Consider the following 22,316-nt stretch of genomic DNA (forward strand, 5'->3'; position numbering starts at 1 on the left):
ATAAAAATTTAGAATAAACACAATAAATTTGATTCCACTTTACCAATTAGTAGTTTAAAACTTAGAATAAAAATTTAAAATAAAGAAATTCAGAAGAAACACATGAAATTTAATTCCACTTTACCAATTGGTGCTTTCAAATTTAGAATAAAATATTCAGAATAAACACATTAAATTTGATTCCACTCTGCCAGTTTGTGCTTTAAAATTTAGAATAAGCACATTAAATTCTATATCGCTTTGCCACTTGGTGATTTAAAATCGAGAGTAAACACATTAAATTTGATTCCACTCTGCCATAAGGTGCTTTAAAATTTAGAATAAAAATTCAAAATAAAAAATTCAGAAGAAACACATTAAGTTTGATTCCAGTCTGTCACTTTGTGCTTTAAAATTTAGAATAAACACATTAAATTTGATTCTGCTTTACTAATTGGTGCTTAAAAATTTAGTATAAAAATTCGGAATAAACTAATTTAATTTGATTCCGCTTTGCCAATTGGTGCTTTCAAATTTAGAATAAAATATTCAGAATAAACACATTAAATTTGACTCCACTTTACCCAATCGGGCACTCAAAAATTTCGAATAAAAAATTCAGAATAAGCACATTAAATTTGACTCCACTTTACCAATCGGGCACTCAAAAATTTCGAATAAAAAATTCAGAATAAATACATTAAATTTGACCCCACTTTACCCAATCGGGCACTCAAAAATTTCGAATAAAAAATTCAGAATAAGCACATTAAATTTGACTCCACTTTTCCGCGTGGCGCTGTAAAATTCCGATTAAACCCCTGAGGATGTGCAGGTGGCCCCGTCCCAAGCCCTGAGCTGTGGGTGTGCAGTGCGTGCGCAGCGCAGGGGCTCTCCGGGTGATTATTTAAGGCAATTAATACCTTAATGAAGGTGATTAACGGCGCTGTTAATTGCAGTCGGCAGCGGAGTACGTGAAGGCGCGGCTGCCCGAGGTGCTGAAGCAGCACCTGCAGGACTACGAGCGGGACAAGGAGAACAGCGTGCTGTCCTACCAGAGCATCCTGGAGCAGCAGATCCTCTCCATCGACAGGGAGATGCTGGAGAAGCTCACCGTCTCCTACGACGAGGCAGGTACGGCTGGGCTGCTTAAAATGCTCATTTTTTCACCCCAAAAATGGCTCATTTGCCCAAACATCTTCAGCTTCTGTCCTTGTTTTCTGAAATGTGTGCTCCTCTTGAAGTGGTTCCTCATAATTCTCATTTTTCTGCCCCAAAAATTGCTCATTTCTCCAAATCCCCTGCGCAGGTTGAGCTTTTTGTCCTCGTTTTTGTTCCTCCTTAGGTGGTTCCTCATAATTCTCATTTTCCTGCCCCAAAAATCGCTCTTTTCCCCAAACCCCTTTAGCTTCTGTCCTTCTTTTCTGAAATGTTTGTCCCCCCCTGAAGTGGTTCCTCATAATTCTCATTTTTCTGCCCCAAAAATCGCTCTTTTCCCCAAACCCCTTCAGCTTCTGTCCTTGTTTTCTGAAATGTTTGTTCCTCCCAAAGTGGTTCCTTGGAATTGTCATTTTTCTGCCCCAAAAAAGGCTCATTTCCCCAAGCGCCTAGTGCAGGTTGAGCTTTTGTCCTTATTTTTGTGAGAAGTTTGTTCCTCCTGAAGTGGCTTCTCACAATTCCCATTTTGCTGCCAAAAATTGGCTCATTTTCCCCAAACCCCTTCAGCTTCTGTCCTTGTTTTCTGAAATGTGTGCTCCTCTTGAAGTGGTTCCTCATAATTCTCATTTTCCTGCCCCAAAAATGGCTCATTTGCCCAAACATCTTCAACTTTTGTCCTTGTTTTGTGAAATGTTTGTCCCTCCTGGAGCGGTTCCTCATAATTCTCATTTTTCGGCTCCAAAAATGGCTCTTTTCCCCCCAACACCTTCAACTTTTGTCCTTGTGTTTATGAAATGTGTGCTCCTCTTGAAGTGGTTCTTCATAATTCTCATTTTTCTGCCCCAAAAATTGCTCATTTCTCCAAATCCCCTGTGCAGGTTGAGCTTTCCGTTCTTGTTTTTGTTCCTCCTCAAGTGGTTCCTTAGAATTCTTATTTTCCTGCCCCAAAAATCACTCATTTCCCCACGCCCCTTCAACTTTTCTCCTTGTTTTCTGAAATGTTTGTCCCTCCTCGAGTGGTTCCTCATAATTCTCATTTTTCTGCCCCCAAAAAATTGGCTTGTTTTCCCAAACCCCCTGTGCAGGTTGAGCTTTTTGTCCTCATTTTTCTTCCTCCTGAAGTGGTTCCTTAGAATTCTCTTTTTACTGCCCCAAAAATGGCTCATTTTCAGTCCTTCCCCAAGGTCCTTCAACTTTTGCCCTTGTTTTTGTGGAAATGTTTCATCCCCTTGAAGGGATTCCTCATAATTCTCATTTTCCTGCCCCAAAAATGGCTCATTTTTAATCCTTCCCCAAACACCTTCAACTTTTGTCCTTGTTTTTGTGGAATGTGTGTTTCTCCTGAAATGGTTCCTCACATTTCTCATTTTCCTGCCCCAAAAATTGCTCGTTTTCAGCCCTTCCCCAAACCCCTTGAACTTTCATCCTCATTTTTTGTAAATATTTGTTCCTCCTGAAATTATTCCTTATAATTCTCCTTTTACTGCCCCCAAAAAAATTATTCATTTCCAGTCTTTCCCCAGTCCCCTTGTGCAGGTTGAGCTTTTATCCTCATTTTTGTCATCTTTTATCCTCATTTTTGTGAAATACTTGTTTTTCCTGTCCCAGTTTGGCTGGGGATGTCCCCCCCCGGGTGCTGGCAGGAGCTGAGGGGACACTTCTGGCAGCTCATTGTGCTCTGCTGTTAATTATTTTAATTATTTCCTGTGTCTCTCCATTGCTACTGCTGGTTTTTCCTCTTTTCCCCTTCACAGATTCCTGATTTTTGGCCTTTCCCAGCTGGGAGTGGACTGGGCAGGCACAAAATCTGATTTTTACCCTGACACGAGGATGGGCAGCCAAACCCAGGCAGTTTTTGGGGCTTTCTGGACACTGAACTCCCAGCTTGCAGATCTGACGCTTTTCCTGGCATTTTGTTCTCAGAAATGCCTTTCAGCTTTTAAATCCTTTTGTAAAATACACCTCACACCACGAGCTTGGCCTGTGGCTTCTCAAAGGCCAGCACAGGTCAAAATGAGGGTGCAGAATATTTCTTTCATCACATATGGCTTGCTTTTAATAATGCACAAAAAATAAGCTTCAAAATTTGTTGCTTTCTGTCACCTCTGTTGATTTTTCTCACACAGAATTTCCCAAAATCCTGTAATTTTTTTTCCATTAGTTTGGTCATTCCAGCTCCTCTCCACTTATTTTCATTTAAAGCAGTTTGTTAGGGAGGAGAAAATGCAGGAAATTACTGATTCCTGTCAGAAGGAAAAGAAAGCTTTTTCCTTTATGGAAATCTCAGTGTTTGTATGGTTAAAATAAAGATTAAAACTGCTTGAAACACATATTTGGGGATTTATCTCATCCAGCAAAAATCATGTGGAAATGAGAAGCTCAGTAATAACTGGTTTAGAAGATTCCCAGCAGCACAGCTGTAAATGAAAGCCCCAAATTCATCAGAGATGAAAACACAGCAGTGGAGCCCCTCACCCTCCTATTTGTGCCCCTTATTTATGAAAAGGCAGAAATGGCTCTACCTGCCCTTGGAACCAGAGCTGATTGTGAGCAAAGCACAGAAAATGGGCAGTTAAATGCAATTACAGCAGCTGCTGGTGATCCTGGCTGCTCCAGCCCTTGGTGCTGACATTTTCCCTTTTTTTGCCTTTTTTTCCAAACAAAATCAACTGAACGAGGAACTCGAGCTGCTGGCGGGGTGTAAAAAGTGAAGGAAACAGTCCTTCAAAATTGGCAAAATATGAAATTAAATATTTGTTAAAATTATTCCTTAGTTTCACTCCAGACAGGTTTTGTTCTTGTGGTCTAGAAAAATGAATGTCTCTCATGTCTTCTTTCTCTCTTCTGTCTCATAGTTTAGCTCATTTAACAAAACAAGAATCTGAATTTGCCACTCTTTTTGCCTGGTGTTTTTTTGGGGGTTTTTGGGGTTTTTTTTTTGCTTCAGCTTTGGATTCACTGGAGCTGAAGTGAATCCCCAAAATATCTGTTGTTAGCGTGAGGGGCAGGTTTCTCCATTTTCAGGTTTCTCCATTTTCAGGTTTCTCCATTTTCAGTGCCTCGATAAATGAAGCCTAAGAGGGGAGTGATTCACTGTAAGAAAAGGCCTTTGGATTCTGACGGAAATTTCATCTTGAATTGGTTTTTAGATTTTGCTGCTGCTCCCAAGGAGCAATGTGGGAGCACCTGGAAAATGTTGGTGTAGTCCAGTCAGCAACCTTGGTTCTTCAGCCACTTTGGGCCCATTTGTTCTGTCAAAGGTCTCAGCCTGAAAACAGAAGGTGTTGCTGTTGGGAGACACCCATCCAGAGAAATCCTTGTCTGTGGAAAGCAAAATTCTCACAAACGACTGCTACACCCATCATTCCTCCTCTGATGGTGGTGAAAGGGGAGAAAATGCAGTTTTGTCTGTGATGTGAGGGATCCCCCCAGAGCCCTCCTGGAGCCCTGCCAGGGTTCCATCTCTGCAGGAGTGATGAGCAGCTGGAATTCCAGCAGCTGGCAGCCAGGGCAGCTGCCAGGGAGGTTTTTGGGGGGCTCCCAGGGCAGGGGAGCACTCCCACACCTTTTCCATTCCTTTCCCATCCCTCTTGGAAGGACCATTCTGCACCCCCAGGTAAATCCTTTCTCCCCAGGTGGGTTCAGTTCCAGTTCAGCCGCATCCCTTTGCCAGGAGAAAGCTGAAATGCTCTGATTTTGGCACAATTTTGGGTGTTAATTTGGCCTTTCTGGCAGCATCCAGTGTTAATAAAGTGCAGCCTTGATGGACTCCACATCCCAACGTGGATCTTTCCCTTTTTTCCCCTTTAGGAAATCAATCCATCAGAGCTACACATAAAATGAGTTTGTCTGGGAATAGTCGAGTGCTGGCAAGATTTCTTTTTGTGAGTTTCGAGTAAGGAAGCTTTAAAAAATGAAAGCAGGCCAAAAGTGACAGATGGGGACAAATCCTCTGCTAATCTGTAAATCCTTTAGTTTAAAAAGTGGCATTCTTGACTAGCTAAGGCTGGGGTAATTTTGTGCAAGAATATTTTCTCCCAACAAAGCTTTGCTGGTTCTTAATCCCATTCCTTTGATTTGCAGCATCCCTAAACATCCGAGGTGGTCAGTGCCTGATCTGTGGCAAATTTTGGTTATTTAAAGGAATTTTAGTATTTAATCCCAATGTTCCAGGGAATTCCAGCCTGCTGGGAGGTTCTGGAGGGGTTTTGTCCTGTGGGAAATGGCTTTTTTCTTTAATGGATGGCCCTTCTTCCCTATGAGTTCTGAAAAAATTGAGTTTCATTACTGCACAACAAAAAAAGAGATGGAATTCATTTTTCCCTGCTGTCAAGCAGTCCTGGAGATATTGATATTTAGGGATTGCATCCAGAGCCAGGAGCCAGAGCCAGCCCCAGAATGGGTTTTTTTTAGCTGATATTTGCTGGTTTTGGGTGAGGGGGGCAGGAAGGGGAAGATGGGAACTGGAAAGGAGATGGGAAATGGGAAATATTCCTTCTATTTTAAGGTGGACTCAGTGCTCAGAGATGGAGAGGAGATGGGAAATGGGAAATATTCCTTCTATTTTAAGGTGGGCTCAGTGCTCAGAGCTGGAAATGAGATGGGAAATGGGAAATATTCCTTCTATTTTAAGGTGGGCTCAGTGCTCTGGGGGTCGCAACTGGGACTCCCCAGTCCTGGAAGTCCTTCCCACCTCAACCACCCTGGCATTCCGTGACAGGAGCAACACTTCCCTGCTGATCAGGACCATCCGTTTCATGGCAGAAATGTGATTTCCCCCACCTCTAAGAGCAGCCCCTGTGGTTCTGTGCAGGCACCACGTGTCTGATCGCCCTGCTGTCCGACAAGGAGCTGACCGTGGCCAACGTGGGCGACTCGCGGGGCGTCCTCTGCGACAAGGACGGCAATGCCATCCCCCTGTCCCACGACCACAAGCCCTACCAGCTGAAGGAGAGGAAGAGGATTAAGAGGGCTGGTGAGTTGTTGGAAAGTTCAGCTTTCGTTTGTCGCTAAAATTGACGTTTCCTCCAGGAGAGGATGGGAAGTGACTGAGGTGGCAGCAGGTCAAATCTCCTGTTCTCTGCCCAAAATTCCACAGGGCAGAGGTGGCAGCAGATCAAATTGGAGTTCATTGTCCCATTCCAGCTTTAGCCCAGGCAGTCCCACCCTGCTTGTTTTTCTCTCTCCAGCCCACGGGGTTTGTGCTCCTGGGCTGAGATTTGGGTCATTTGTCCTTGGTGCCCAGCTGGAGCAGGAATTGTTTTGTCTCCCTGCTCTGTGCACACAGCTCACCATCCCCTCATGGGAAGCTCAGAACTGCACAGTAAAACAGCACAGAGTCTGAAAAATATAAAAACTAAAACCTGAGGCATCACCTCCCATGTTCTGAGCTCTGTAATCCCTCAGGATGAAACTCTGGGGGGTCTGGCAGGAACCAGAGAGCTCCTTGGGTGTTCCAGAGAGCTCCTTGGGTGTTCCATAGAGCTGAATGTTCCAAAGAGCCCCTTAGATGTTCCAAAGGGCAATTTAGATGTTCTAAAGAGCTAGATGGTTGAATGAGCTTCTTGGATGGTCCAAAAAGCTGTTTGGATGTTCCAGAGAGCTCCCTGGATGTTCCTAAGGGGTCCTTGGACATCCCAAAGAGCAGTTTGGATGTTCCAAAGAAAGAGCAACCTGGGTGTTCCAGAGAGGTCCTTGGACATTCCAGAGAGCTCCTTGGATGTTCTAAAGAGCTGGATATTCCAAAGAGCTCCTTGGATGTTCTAAAGAGCAGCTTGGATGTTCCAGAGAGCTCCTTGGATGTTCCAAAGAGCTCCTTGGATGTTCCGGAGAACTCCTTGGATGTTCCAAAGAAAGAGCAGCCTGGATGTTCCAGAGAGCAGCTTGGACATTCCAAAGAGCAGTTTGGCCGTTCCAAAGAGCTTCTTGGGTGTCCCAAAGAGCTGATTTAAGCGTTGTTTCCCCCCCCAGGTGGGTTCATCAGCTTCAACGGCTCGTGGCGCGTGCAGGGCATCCTGGCCATGTCGCGCTCGCTGGGCGATTACCCCCTGAAGAACCTGAACGTGGTGATCCCCGACCCCGACATCCTGAGCTTTGACCTGGACAAACTGCAGCCAGAGTTCATGATCCTGGCCTCGGACGGGCTGTGGGACGCCTTCAGCAACGAGGAGGCCGTGAGGTTCATCAAGGAGCGCCTGGACGAGCCGCACTTCGGCGCCAAGAGCATCGTGCTGCAGTCCTTCTACAGGGGCTGCCCCGACAACATCACCGTCATGGTGGTGAAGTTCAGGAATAGCAGCAAAGCTGAGGAGCAGCAGTGAGGAGCCCCCGGGCCCGCTCAGGACTCAGGACAGTCTGTGTGTGTGCTGGGAAGCTCCAGGAGCGCCGTGCGGGCTCTCCCGCGGCCGCGGGTCCATCCGGGCTCTGCTCGTGGCTTGGCAAAAGGAGCAATACAACAAATAAATCCATGCTGAGCGACCACAAGAATCCAGTCTGCCCCCTGCCCCCTGCCCTGTGCCCTCGCTGCTCCCTAGGAACCGACTGGAAGCTCCCATTTCTCACTTTTCTTTAGGAATCCTGTGTGGGTTTGGGTTTGATTGCTCTCCTCAGGGGCACGGCAGGGCCAGGGCGGTGCTGCTGCTCCTCCCTCCCGCTGTCCCTGCTCAGGAGCTGCTCTCGTGTCCCTCATCTCTGCACCCTGCAGTGGGAGGGCTGGCTGGGCAAGGGTTTGGGACGTGAAGGAGGAAGAGGAGCCAATCTCAGCCTGCTGCCACTGCTGGCTCTGCTTTGTTCAGCCTCCCCCCACAATAAACCCTGCCGAGCATGTGAGTAGGTAGAGCTCCTGAAGCACCACGTCTATTCAGGCTGTGCATTACTCTAGGACAGTTCTTCTAGGCCATATTGTATCCAGACCAACTCATGGTGAACTTCAGCAAAGCCCCGGGAGCTCTGAAGCTCCTGGCTGGGGGCAGAGCTCAGCTGTGGGAGCAGAATGTGTGTCCTGCACCGAGATCCCCCCGACCTTACTGCTGTGGAAAGAGATGGGAGAGCAAATGGATTTCACTGGTGACTGGTGGGAGCCTCACCCAAGCAGGGCGTTCCTCAGAGGTTCCTCAGAGCTTCCTAGCTGGAAGTCAAGCCTGAGAGAGACTTCCCTGTACCACTGCGGGTGGATTTGTGGTGTTAATCCCAGGGCAGACCCCTCTGGACGGGCTCTTGGGATGACCTGCAAATGCCAGGCAGCATCAATGCACTGTAGAGATGAAAGGTTGTGTTAAATCTAGGTTTTAAAAGTGTGTTTAGATCTAACTTTCAGTATTTAATTGTATTTTGGGATCTGTGACTGCTGTGAGTTGGAGTGAGGACAGTTTGGGTTTGCTGCACCTCTGGTACCAGCTGTGTCATGGCAGAGGGACAGGGCAGGCAGGATTTTGGATGGCTCCTTTGTCCTTACCCTGCCTTACAGAAGTCCTTGGGATCTCCCCAGAACGTGGTCCTGGACACTCTGCTCAAGTCTTCAGGGTGGTGGAGGCTGTCTGTGTTTGGTGTGGAGCTGGGTCAGGGATGTGACGGATTCCCTGGCCTTGCCTGTTCCTTGGAAGGTCCAATATTCCTCATTTCCCAGCTGTGGCCCCCCTGCTCACCTGCAGGATCTCTCAAGGCAAAAAATCAAAGAGCACAAACTTCTGCTCGAGAAGGAATCCCCATCTTTGTCTTGTTTTGTCCCCCCAGCAAACTTCCCTCCTTTAATTTGTTTGGGGATAATCTCAGCCCTCAGCTGGCTCTGGTGGTGTTTCCAGAACGTGTCTGGAGCCCTGGGAGAGCAGTGCCCAGCAGGCAGGAGCCTGCCCTGCTCCTTTCCCTGCCCTTTCCCATCCCTGGTGCAGCTGGGTGCCCCTGGCTGCCCAGCTGGGCAGTGAACAGGAATTGCTGAGAGCTGCTCCAGGTACTGCAGTGCACACAGAGTGAGGGCAGAGGGCTGCAAGTGCAGCCCTGGGTGATGGTGATGCCACGGGAGTGCTGGATCTGGGCTGGAATGGCACAGAGCACTGGGAGAGCAGCTCCAGGCAGAGCTCAGGGTGTGGGGTTTGCCTTCCCTGTCCCCTTGTGCCTTCCCTGTCCCCTTCCCTGTCCCCCTGCGCCTTCCCTGTGGAGGGCACAGCTCCTGGGGAAAGAGGAATTCCAGCAGCTCTGAAGGATGTTTGTGAGCCCTGAGCCATCCCAGGAGCTGCAGGGGTGGCCCTGCCCAGGAGAACAGCACAGATCCAGCTGGGGTGGCAGCTCCCGGCGCATTCCTGAGGGATCCACGAGCCCTGAGCACAGCCAGGAGCTGGCAGGGGTGGCAGCCAGGAGGGAGCAGTGGCAGGGCAGGGCACTGACCCAGCAGGGCAGGAGGGGTTTGCAGGTTTGCTGGATCCTTCCAGGATCATTCCAGGATCGTTCCCTGTCCCCCAGCCAGCTCCAGGTGGCTTCAGCTGCAGCAGGAACTGTCCCAGCACCTTCAGCTTCCTCCCCCGTCCCCGGCAGTGCCATCCATGCCAACATCTCTGCTCAGCCCGGGGTTTTTTTGCTTTGATTGCTTTGGAAAAGGAGCTTCAGCTGCTCCAGGTTTGAAGGAGAAGGAGTGATGGAGGTGAGAGGCTTTGTGTGGTGTCCCACATCCACGTGCAGTGCCTACCTGTGCTCCCAGCTGGAGGCTTTGGAAGCTTTCCCTGCCAAGGGAGGCATTTCCAGCTTCCAGTGGTGCTGATCTGTGCCAAACTCTGCCGTGACACAGCTGGAGGCTGCAGGATGAGCTCCTTGTGCACACTGCTGATGCACCCCGACCGGTGCAGGGCTCTCCCACTGCCTTAACACTGCATCCATCCATCCACCCATCCATGCTCCACCTGGGGAGGAGCTGTGGCCAGGAATTCCCTGTGCCTGTGGCAGCAGGGCCCCAGCCTTCCTGCTGCTCTGCTCCCAAACACAGCTGGGCACAGCTGGAGCTGCTCCTGCCAATCCCCCTGGGCACAGCTGGAGCTGCCCCTGCCAATCCCCCTGGGCACAGCTGGAGCTGCCCCTGCCAATCCCCCTGGGCACAGCTGGAGCTGCTCCTGCTCACCCAGCCCGGTTTGGTGCCTTCATTCCATCCCCCCGGGCACAGCTGCAGCCTCAGGGCACAGGGGTGGCTGCCAAGGAGCATCTGCAGATGGCTCAAAGTGACAAAGGGACCTTGAACCACGAGGCTGAGCCAGTGCTGGGGAATTTGGGCTGTTCCCAAACTGGGCTGTTCCCGAATTCATCTGTTCCCAGGGACATTCCAGCTCTCAGTGCTTGGGAATTGGAGCATCCCAGTGCTTGGGAGCTGGGCTGTTCCCAAACTGGGCTGTTCCTGGGGACATTCCTAGGGATGTCCCAGCTCCTAGTGCTTGGGAATTGGGCTGGCCCCAAACTGGGCTGTTCCCAAATTCATCTGTTCCCAGGGACATGCCAGCACTCTGGAATGCAGCTGTTCCCAAATTCATTTGGTCCCAGGGATGTCCCAGCTCCCAGTGCTGGGAATTTGGGAATTTGAGCTGTGTCCCAGGGATGTCCCAGTGCTCAGGAACTGGGCTGTTCCAGGGACATTTGGGAACTGGGTTGTTCCCAAACTGGGCTGTTCCCAAACTGGGCTGTTCCCAGGAACATTCCAGCACTCTGGAATTGGGCTGTTCCCAAACTGGGCTGTTCCCAAATGTTCCCAGGGGTGTCCCAGTGCCAGCTCCCTGCCCTGGGATGCTCTGCTGATTCCCTCCTCCTGCAGCACAGGGGCTGCTGTGGGGTTCACCCATCCCTCGGGTCACTCCTGGAATGTCCCAGCCTGTCCCCAGCCTGGTGCTTCCTTCTGCTGGCCTCAGACATCCCCACAAACCCCACAGCAGCCCCTGGCATAGAGGATTTCAGCTCCCACTGCTGCTGCTGCAGGTTAAACCATTTCCAGAGGTGAAATTTAAAATATTGTGCAGGTTTTAGAATCCAGGAGGAGTCAGAGTTAAAGCACTGCATCAGCTTGGCTGCAGAAACACCAATGCCACAGCCTCAAAAAAAAACCAACAAAAAAAAGGGAATTTTGTGTCTCAGGATACAGGGCAGCCCTGCTTTAAATAATATGGATTTATTGCTGATGTAGCTGAGACTTGTTTTACACAGAGAAGCATTCAGTCAGTGATTATACTACAGAAAAAACACCTCAGCAGCCTGTCATGCCCCAGAGCAGGATTCCAGGCCTCTGAACAAAATTCCAGGTGAGAATGTTCTGCTGGGATTTGGCCACTGCAGAGCCCCGAGCTGCAGCCCCTTGTGCCCAGTGTGTTCATAAATGGCCTTTCTGAAACTCCAGAGAAAAAGATCTGTAGAGACAGTGAATAGTGAGCTGAAGTTTCGTTGCTTTTATTTTTCCAGTGCTGACTGGACGAGGCTTAGGGGAGCCAGGGGATGAGTCTGGATTTTCCTGAGGTGACTCAGAATCCCGGGGAGCAGCTCTGGAGGATGCTCTGGGAAGCAAAACCTGCCGGGAGCAGCTGCCAGAACCACAAACAGGGGTTTGGGGGCAGTTCTGGAGGGAAAATGATGGATTTGGATGGATTCCATGGGTTTGGGCAGCTCCTGGGCCTGCTCTGCCCAGCCCTGAGGGATGGGAGGGTTTTTGGGGTCCCTTCCAACCCAAACCAGTCTGGGATTCTGGGAATTACCTCAGCAACAGGGAACTGAAGCACTTTAGTTCTATTCCCAAGCATATTTCATGGCCAGTCCTGCATTTTTTGCAGCCTGAGTTGCACCCGTGGGCACAGCCTCTCTGACACCAAACATCCACAAACGGGAGGCAAAATCTGGGGAAATATCCCAAACCTCCTTTACACTGAGCACAGGGAGTGCTGCCCCACATCCCCTGTGTGATTTATGGGAATTTCTCTGTGCCAGGGTGCACACAAAGCATTGCAGCATTTAACTCCTCTGAAATAACAGCCAGAATGGGAATTTCACCTTCTGCTCCCCACCCAGCAGCAACTTCCAAACACCTTTGCCCAATTTATTATTATTATTATTATTATTATTATTATTATTATTATTAGGCTTTTCATGTCAGGAAACCCCACAGTTTTCCCATCAAAATCACAAATATTTTGAATTCTGATTTAATACAGCTGCATGAGGAAAAAAAAAAAAAAAACTTATTGGGATTTGGGAAACCTTTAGCCTGTGTTTTACACTTTGTTTTTAGTACAATATTCCAGGCTGATGCAATAAAATTTGGCCCCTCCCTACTTCAGTTCCCAGATTATTTCACGCTTTTAAGGTTTTTCACCTTTTGCCAGGCTGCTCACACTAAAACCTTCCCTAAAATGGCTTTGAGCAGGAACAGGAGCTCAGTTAGGAATTCTACAGCCTTTTAAGCAATAATAAAGTCAGAATCAAATACAAGCCAGACTTGGAAATGAGTTTTTTTTTAGGAAAGCCAGGAGCAGGATGGATGTATTTCCAATGCTGCTGGCTCTGTAAATGACAATTAACTTCAGGTGGCACAAAGAGATCACTGTGTACAAACCTAAGCCTTGGAACCGGAGAGCAGTGTCAGCATTTGGGGCACAAAACCCCGAATTCCTGCAGGTGACAGGAGAATTTCTGGCCATCCTCACCTCCCCATCCCTCCCTCACCACGAGCACTCTCTGCTTTATCCATTTTCCGAAGGCAGCAGAGTCGTGATTACGTTTTTATTTTGGAAAAAGCAATACAAGCTGTGCTGTAGTATCAGTGTTCTTGTGGTAAATGATTTATTTCCAGGCATTTCACGTGGCAGGCTCAGAGAGGAACGGAGGGGTTGGGGTTTGAGGTGTGGAAACAATCACAGAACAGGGCACTTCCCCCAGTACCTGCTCAGAGAACAATCCAATCCCAGCTCCTACACCCACAGCACAGCTGGAATTTCACCTGGAATACAAGAGCATCATTCCCTCAGTTATGCAATACTGTATTTTCCCAGAAATAAAAAGAAAACAAACAAATAACAGCCTTTATTTTTTAAAAGCTTTGATGAGAACACTGAAACCCTTGTCCGGAGAGTGCTGTCCCCCAAGACTTTTTCATCCTTAAAAACAACACAAGAAAAAATTCCACCCCAGCTCCCAGCTGTGGAGCGGAGCCAAAGGCAGCAGGGTCCTGGTGAGCCCTGAGCCCTGTTCCTGCAGCTCTGGGCAGTCCTGAGCCCTGCCAGGGCTGTGGGTGCTGCCCAGGGCTCTGCCATGGCTGTGGCTGCTGCCCAGGGCTGTGGGTGCTGCCCAGGGCTCTGCCATGGCTCTGGGTGCTGCCCAGGGCTCTGCCAGGGCTGTGGGCAGCTCTTCCATGGCTCGGGGCATCCCTGAGCTCTGCCAGGCTCTGGGGTGGTGCCCCAAGCTCTGCCATGGCTCTGGGTGCTGCCCTGAACTCTGCCAGGACTGCGGGTGCTGCCCAGGGCTCAGCAGGGCTGTGGGTGATGCCCTGAGCTCAGCAGGGCTGTGGGTGATGCCCTGAGCTTTGCCATGGTTCTGGGGTGCTGCCCAGGGCTCTGCCAGGCTCTGGGCATTCCTGAGCCCTGCCCATGGTTCTGGGTGCTGCCCTGAGCCCTGCCCATGGCTGTGGGTGCTGCCCAGGGCTCTGCCATGGCTTTGGGGTGCTGCCCATGGCTCTGGGTGCTGCCCTGAGCTCTGCCATGGCTCTGGGCATTCCTGAGCTCTGCCATGGCTCTGGGTGCTGCCCTGAGCTCTGCCCATGGCTCTGGGTGCTGCCCAGGGCTCTGGGTGCTGCCCAGGGCTCTGGGTGCTGCCCAGGGCTCTGCCAGGCTCTGGGTGCTGCCCTGAGCTCTGCCTATGGCTCTGGGTGCTGCCCATGGCTGTGGGTGCTGCCCAGGGCTCTGCCAGGCTCTGGGTGCTGCCCTGAGCCCTGCCCATGGCTCTGGGCATCCCTGAGCCCTGCCCATGGCTGTGGGCATCCCTGAGCCCTGCCCATGGCTGTGGGTGCTGCCCTGAGTTCAGCCATGGCTCTGGGTGCTGCCCTGAGCCCCAGGGCAGCCCCGGCAGCGCGGCCAGGGCGTCTCCGCGGTCCCTCCGCCGTGTCGTGGACGTGTCCGGGTGAATTCTGTTCATGCAACTGCAGATTCTGTATCGTTGTCCATTAGAAGTGTAAACTACTGAGAACTGGGCCTTGCTGATATGAATAAAGTGATTAAAAAATGGTCTTTACACACGGGGAGGAGTTGGTCTTCTTTATGGTAGCAATGGGCGGATTTCTTCCTTTTTTGCATTATCAAACTGGAATAAAAAACTCATCTAGAAACAGGCTTAAAAAATTCATAAAGAAACAGGCACAGCAGAAATGGTTTTTCATCTTCCCCACAGGGTTCCAAAAGTGCTGGGATGCACCACGCACACACACAGGGGTGGGGGATTGATGATCCTGGTATTTTTGGGATATCCAAATTGATCACGAGCTCCACTCCATCCCCCTGGCCTGGGAACAGCAGCAGAGACAGCAAAGTCTCTCCATTTCACGGGCACACACAAAGTGCATCACGTTTCCAGCATTTCCCAGCAGCTCCTGCAGATCCCACGGGATGCCCAGGCTGGGAACTCTCCTGGGAGCGCTGTGGAGATGACACATTTAAATAACGAGGTGTGACAGTCTCAGGAGGTTGACACAGAAAACAAGGTTGGGTTGGGCTAAATTCTGGGCAGAGAACAAATAAAGGAGAGTGGCAATAAAACAATAAACCCAATCCAGGCAGGGATTCAGGAAGCATCCTCCAAGCTGCTTTCTTGGCAGGAACGTCTTTCCTCGATGGCATTTTGTACATTGCAGAGGATTCAGGGGAAATCCCAGGGCTGATCCGAGGACATGGAAAGGCAGCAGAGGCAGGTGGGACAGAGCATTCCAAGGGTGTGGGATGCACACCTGGAAAAATGCTTTGTGAATCCCTGGTTTTGGACAAAAGCCCTGGAATGCCCTAGAGAAACGCTGCCCCAGCAGTCAGAGTCATTCTAGAGGCCACTCTTACAGCAAATGGAAGTTTCTAAATAAATCCACAATCAAATGCAAGGTTTTGAGGTGTTGGATGACAAATCCTGCCAATACTGGATCAGGTCACTTGATGTAAGGCCATGAACTGCAATCAAACGTCTGTACTTACAGATATCAAAGTCGATTTCATAGAGAAAGGATTTCACCAACAATGGCCTTAAAGCAGATTAAAACAATTTTATATAAAGCATTTAAATAGCAGAATTTCAGACTGATTCCTCTCAAAATCAGTAATTAACTAATAGGAATCTTATCTTTTTATGCATCAACCTGACTTTCAGTGGACAGTAGGAGAATAAATACAGAAAGAAAATAACCTAGGTTATGTATCAATGCTTATTATTTGATTTTAGATCAATAACATTTATTTTGATTATCAACTTTAAAGCTTATCGGTGAAAACTGATCCGTTTGATCATGGAAAACATACTATAAATAGTTTGATTTTTATAGGAAGGAAAGCCTGGTTTCGCGACACTCTGGACAACAAAATTGGAGACAAATCCTGATCTGCTGCATAAGGAAAAATCTATGAAAATAACCATCAATTCAGGTCCTTCAGGAAACAGCAGGCACACAGGGAAATGAATCCCCACCTTGTCCTGTTGAGTCAGCAAGGTCTGAGCACTTCTGCCCAGTCACGGTGCAGCTTCTGCCCCTGCAGCTCCTTCCAGGGCATTACTTTCATTTTCTTCCAAGCTGAGATTGTGCCAAAACATAAAACTGGTGACTTTTGGAATAAATCTGAGGCAACGCAACGCTCAGAATGCTCCTGCACGGGGATTTAGATCCATCTCCACCCAGGTAGGGGATTGTGTAATGTGGATGTGCTTGAGCATGAAAAAGGTGGGAAATTCTCATATTCATTAAAGATTACTAATTACAATAACCAATAGACCAATATTATCATTTTAAAATACTGTAATAATAGGTGTATAGGAAAATAATTCCTTTTTAAAGCTACCAGCAGAAATAACTTGGAAATACATTATTTAAAGCTGGCTTTAAGGCCGGCTTGGACGGAGGCTGGACTGTGGGAGGCAGGAGATGAACGAGATAAAGTTTAAAGTCCTTCCAGCCCAAACCAGCCACCGATTCTACATTTTTAAACTTAAAAGCAACCGAAACTAGAGGCAATTTTGCAAGACCCCGGGCTGCGATGCTCTAATGCACCAAAACGTCAAGGTTTTTATTTTACAAAATAAAAAACCTTTACAAGACCTTTACCAGCGCCTGGCGGTCACTCGCTGCTCCCGGTACCCGTGTCGGTCGCGGGCAGGAGGGGATGGCAGCGGGGCTGTGCCGCCCTCTGCCGAGCCCAGGCACCGTCCCGGCCTGTGCTGCGCCTCTTCATCCCCGCCGGCAGCGCCGCTCGGGGCTCGCTCGGTGTGCGCGCTGCCCCGCACGCATCTCACCGCACCCTGGGCTGCCCGAGGGCCGCGAACCCGCTCTCCATCCCATCCATCCCATCCCATCCATCCCATCCATCCCATCCATCCCATCCCATCCATCCCATTCCATCCCATCCCATCCCATCCCATCCCATCCCATCCCATCCCATCCCATCCCATCCCATCCCATCCCATCCCTTCCATCCCATCCCATCCCACCCTATCCCATCCCATCCCATCCCATCCACCCCATCCCATCCCATCCCATCCCATCCCATCCCACCCCATCCCATCCATCCCATCCCATCCATCCCATCCCATCCCATCCCATCCCATCCCATCCCATCCCATCCCATCCCATCCATCCCATCCCATCCCCATCCCCATCCCCATCCCCATCCCATCCATCCCATCCCATCCCCGTCCCATCCCACCCCATCCCATCCATCCCATCCCATCCCATCCCCATCCCCATCCCATCCCATCCCATCTGCATCCCCATCCCATCCCATCCCATCCATCCCATCCATCCCACCCTATCCCATCCCATCCCATCCCATCCCCATCCCCATCCCATCCATCCCATCCCATCCCATCCCATCCCATCCCATCCCATCCCATCCCATCCCATCCCATCCCATCCCATCCCATCCCATCCCATCCCATCCCATCCCACCCCATCCCACCCCATCCCATCCCACCCCATCCCATCCCATCCCACCCCATCCCATCCCATCCCATCCCATCCCATCCCATCCCATCCCATCCCATCCCACCCCATGCCCATCCCCATCCCCATCCCCATCCCATCCCCATCCCCATCCCCATCCCCATCCCATCCATCCCATCCCATCCCATCCCATCCCATCCATCCCACCCCATTCCCCATTCCCCATCCCCCATTCCCCATTCCCCATTCCCCATCCCCATTCCCCATTCCCCATTCCCCATTCCCCATTCCCCATTCCCCATTTCCCATCCCGGTTACCGTGTCCCGCAGCGGGAAGGAGCCGCCTCCCGTTCCGCGTCCCCGGGCGGTGCCCGCTCCCCGCCGTCCCTCCGGCACCAGCCCCGGGCACGCACGGCCGAGCTGCCTCCGCCGGCGCTGGAGCTGCTCCCAGCGAGGATTCGCTGCCTCCTGTCAGCGCATCCATCGCCCTCGTCTCTGCACCGAGCCTGCCTGGACAAGCCGGGTTTGCTGTTCGGTTCACGAACGGGTCACGGGGCAGAGCTGGAGCTGGGATCGGTCGGTGCTCAGTCAGCTGTCCCGCGTTTATGGCTCTGGTTCTGCAGGGGGCTGGAGGCTCGGCACAGAGCAGGGAATCGTATTGGGTAAGAGACCCGACACAATTGATCAATGGACCGAGCTACCCCAGGGATAACGGCGCCATCTCCTCCGGGAGTCCCTGAGGACGGGGAGCTTCGCCACCTCGGTGCTGGATCAGGACATCCTTCCTGGTGGTGCTACTGAGGGCTCGTTTGTTCAGAGATTAACAAACCCAGCCTTGGACAAAGCTGAGCTGGAGGAGGCTCGGTCCGGTCCGGTCCAGCCCCGGGGCGGTGCCGGGTCAGGGCTATGGGGAATCCGTCCTGAGAACTGATTCCTGCACGGTCAGAAACCTGCAGAGCCCCACAGGAATTGCCTCGTAAAAAGTCAGGCTCTGGGGGATCCCTGCTTTGAAGTGACAGCTGATGGAGGAAATGACAGCTGTTACCATAAACACCCAGCGCAGGTGGAGCACGCAGAGCAGAGCGCTGTGAGTGATCCTCAGATCACAGCTGGGGACAGAGCATCCATCCCTGCCTTGCTCAAAATATCCGTATTTTATTGCAATATCATCAGGGAATTCTGGTCCATTTGACATGTTAACCCTGTGTTCTGCAGTTTGCTGCCTCCCCATCTTTCAATTCATTTGTAAAGAAATACAAACACTTTCCCCCCTGGTTTAATACACCCTGGTTTAATAGATCCTCACCTGCTCCTGAAAACCCCTCCACATAATCCAGCCGTGTTATTAACTGTGAAAAACGTGCAGCAGGGAGTGTGCCACTGCCATCTCTTGTTGCCCCCAATTAGTCCTGCCCTAACCCTTTTAGCCTCAAGAGAAACCAGATTACAACTTGTCTGTCAGGGCTGAGGTGGATTTTACGCAACCAATGTCGTAATTATCGAAATGATTGCTCTATCAGTCAGCAGCTCGTTACAAGACCTTCACATCTTTTTGCTGATTCTGGACTTTCTGAAGCAAAGAGGAATGGTTTCCTGGGTGTAAGGGCAACTCCTGCAGTACTCAGCATGTGTCAGAGCAGCCCAAGGTGCATCCACTATCAGGAGAATGAGCAGTCAAAAGGAACTCATTAATAGCTGACTACATTTTCTATCTCCACTTGCTTTATTCTGCTACTTGAAGTGGTGGCCAAAAAAATGATCAAGACTTGGTTATTTCCTTGCTTCTTGACCCTTTCCTGAAGGAAATCTTCACTGGGCAACCACAGAGTAAAGCAAAATGAAGGTAACAGGAATTTTTAGTGTGAGGCAGCAGGATCTCAGTGATGAGCAGACCACAAGCTCTGGATTTAGGCTCCACCTTGTGGGGTGCAGTTGAACTCATTCACCAACAACGCAAACAAACTCCCTGAGTTTACAGCCCTGGCAGGAGGAGTCACTGAGGCAGCTGCTGAGGGCAGAGCCCCATTGTACTGGAGTTCCCTTCAGGTTTGATTGAGTCCATGTGCTGGAACTCACATTCGAGACCACCTAAGATCAGTTTGTGGGAGATGAATGCACTGATAAATCAGCTACCAGCTCAGTTTGTGGCTTGCTAAGTATGGACAAATCTTAAATCTTAAATCTCCCCTCCTCACTGCTTGTGTTCATATCTAGATGCCTTGTGCATGCTGCCCTGGAGCAGAGGCTGGGCAGAGTCCCAGAATAAAGCAGGGATTTATCCAAAGGATCTCCTCCATGGATCCACCTTGGGCAGCACCAGAGCCCAGCCAGGGCTGCACCCAAGATGAACCAAAATGGCCCCAAAATGCACGAGCGCTGCCGGGGTCTGTCCCTGGGATCAGCTCTGCTCCATTTGCACCTTGCAGTTCATTGTCCCATCCCAGCTTTAGCCCAGGCAGTCCCACCCTGCTTGTTTTTCTCTCTGCAGCCCACGGGGTTTGTGCTCCTGGGCTGAGATTTGGGTCATTTGTCCTTGGTGCCCAGCTGGAGCAGGAATTGTTTTGTCTCCCTGCTCTGTGCACACAGCTCACCAACACTTAACATGGAGCTCAGAACTGCCCACTAAACCAGCACAGAATCTGAATATAAAATATCAGAACATACAAGCTAAAGCTTAAGGCATCCATCTCATTTTCCTCCCAGCTGGCTGTGGATGCTCAGGGGGATTCTCTGGGAGCCAGGACATGGCTGTGATCAGGGGATCCATGGATCAGGCTGCAGGTGCTGGGAACGTGGCTGCTCAAAGCAGCTGGCAGGCTGTAACCTTTGTGCCTGTGCCAGTGGGGCCGTGGTTACTCATCCCAGTCCCACCCACAGGCTTGGCACGGAGCTCTGCGCCTCCCGAAGCCTCGTGGCTCCTTATCACCCCGATAAACGCAGCGTGTGTTTGTGCACAGCCCCGGCGGCTCCACGGCTCACAGCTGCCTCTTCTCTCTCTGCTTGTGCCCCACCTCAGCAGGGAGACAGGCAGCCCAGACACAAAGTGGCCCAGGGAAGAGGGGGAATATCCCTGGGATTGAGAATTCCCGGGATAAATGGGCCTGCAGAACGGCAAGCCCTCACGGAAGGGGGCCAACATCCCGATGCTGGGGCTGGACTCGGCGGGGAAATCCACGCTGCTCTACAAGCTCAGGTACAAGGATGCTTTTGTAACAATGCCAACCATTGGCTTCAACGTGGATATGATTGAAGCAGGGAAGGATTTCACACTGACCTTTTGGGATGTTGGAGGGCAGAAGAAAATGAGGGAGCTCTGGGGCAATTTCCTGGAGGACGCGGGCGGGCTGCTGTACGTGGTGGACAGCGCTGACAAGCGGCGCCTGGAGGAGTCCAGGAGGGAATTTGAGCTCATTTTAAAGAACGAATCCATAAAAAACCTCCCGGTGGTGGTGCTGGCCAACAAGCAGGACCTGCCTGGAGCCCTGAACGCCGAGGAGATCACCAGGAAGCTGAAGATGAAGAAGTACTGCAGTGACAGGAACTGGTACGTGCAGCCCTGCTGTGCCCTCACGGGAGAGGGGCTGCCAGAGGCCCTCCAGAGGGTGGCCTCGTTTGCCAGGCAGTACAAGAAGCCAAAGGAGACTTTCATCACCATGAAGGAACTCAATTCCTTTTAAGGATTTCTACCATCCACTTCTGGTGACTCTTAACGTACTGTATTGGACAGATTAAATCTGGATGTGCTGGACTCTGAAGAACTTTTATACATAAATATTTATAAGGGACTTTGACAATATTAAATTCTACTGTTATACCTGCAGATACTTGATGTACCTGATGGGATATCTCATACCTGAGATAGGACCTCGTAGCATTTTATTATTATTTTTTTATTTACTTGGGGTTATTCAGGTTGAATGATGAGAAAGGGGCAGTCGAGCACATGGAAATAAAATAGGTGAGCAGTATTTAAGTGGTTTAAGTCAAATGAAGATTCAATTCAATTTTTTCCAAGATCTAAACCAGCCAAGTCATTTGGTCAGCAGTGATCAAACGCTGTTTAGTAATCAATGGAATAGATGTGTTTCTTATTTGAAAAGAGTGGGGTGAGAGCTGCAATCTAGTTATGTACAAGAGAATTTGGCTGTTCCTGCACTCTAGAAACAATTCCTGCAGGGAGGTGGTGACCAGCAGGACGAGCTCCTCACCCAGCCCTGGACAGAGCCTGGCTCCAGTGCTGTCCCCAGGGTGCAGCTGTGCCCTCCCATTGTCCCAGAGACCCTCGTGTCCTCCCCTTGTTCCTGCATTGCCCTGCCCACAGGAGATCAGCCAGGGAAGGGCTGAATCCCCTTGGGTTTGTGGTGATTTCCCAGCCCTGGCCTCTGGAAAAGCCGTGGCAGGGGTTCCCTTGTGCTCCCATTTTTTGTTTCAGGATTACACCAAGGAAGTAGGTGGGAAGTAGGAAGTTTACATTTCATTCTTACTAACAAACAGACAGGAATGTCAAGTTATAAAAGGGTGAAGCAGCAATAAAATCACCCAGACATACCCTGTTGTCTCATGCACGGGTTATTCAAAGACAAAAAATCATCAGGTGGGTTTGCTGAAATAGTAAACAAGGGGAAGTTTCCCAATAGTAGCTGTTATTAATACTGAGACTAATTAATTACCAGGGGCTAAAGCCTCAGTCATGCTGAGACTTGCTAAAAGCTGAGAAAATGTCTGGATTTCTCATTGCCCGCTCTGGTGATTTGGGCTCAATAGAAAATCTCATCTTCTGTCCCTAAAAAGATCTTTAAAAGGCATTAATGTTGGTTTTCCAGGCCAAACAATTCAATGCTTTAAAATGTGGTATTTCATATTGATACATTTATAAATGTTTGCATGTGTAGAGGGTGAATTCTCTTAATCTGCTCACGTGCCTGTTATAAAGCAGAATTTACTTCTGTGGCCTCAGCACTTCCTCAGGGAGAAACACTCCTGAGAGGTTTAATGAGGGTGCACCAGGGTCTCAAATTAGCCAGGAAGCAAGTGGTGAAGGGAGAAA

General features: G+C 50.1%; 2 protein-coding genes across 2 annotated transcripts in view; both read left to right on the forward strand.

The window, feature by feature from the left end:
- The window catches only part of PPM1L (protein phosphatase, Mg2+/Mn2+ dependent 1L), a 61,486-nt gene extending 48,322 nt beyond the window's left edge, over positions 1 to 13,164 (forward strand). Inside the window, exons 2-4 of the mRNA XM_063167400.1 lie at positions 939 to 1,113; positions 5,951 to 6,112; positions 7,108 to 13,164. Of these exons, the coding sequence (XP_063023470.1) occupies positions 939 to 1,113; positions 5,951 to 6,112; positions 7,108 to 7,457 (687 nt within the window). The 3' untranslated portion in view covers positions 7,458 to 13,164. The remainder of the gene's footprint in view (positions 1 to 938; positions 1,114 to 5,950; positions 6,113 to 7,107) is intronic.
- Positions 13,165 to 20,233: 7,069 nt separating this feature from the next.
- Positions 20,234 to 21,237, forward strand: ARL14 (ADP ribosylation factor like GTPase 14). The gene has a single exon (XM_063166444.1). The coding sequence runs from the start codon at positions 20,365 to 20,367 to the stop codon at positions 20,944 to 20,946; it is 582 nt and encodes a 193-aa protein (XP_063022514.1). The 5' UTR covers positions 20,234 to 20,364; the 3' UTR covers positions 20,947 to 21,237.
- Positions 21,238 to 22,316: the final 1,079 nt, after the last annotated feature.

This window comes from Melospiza melodia, chromosome 12 (assembly GCF_035770615.1).
Source record: "Melospiza melodia melodia isolate bMelMel2 chromosome 12, bMelMel2.pri, whole genome shotgun sequence".
In the NCBI taxonomy this organism is placed as follows: domain Eukaryota; kingdom Metazoa; phylum Chordata; class Aves; order Passeriformes; family Passerellidae; genus Melospiza; species Melospiza melodia.

What these genes read in the sequence shown, in the direction of transcription:
- ARL14 (XM_063166444.1), top strand. Translation starts at nt 20,365, where the DNA reads ATGGGCCTGCAGAACGGCAAGCCCTCACGGAAGGGGGCCAACATCCCG.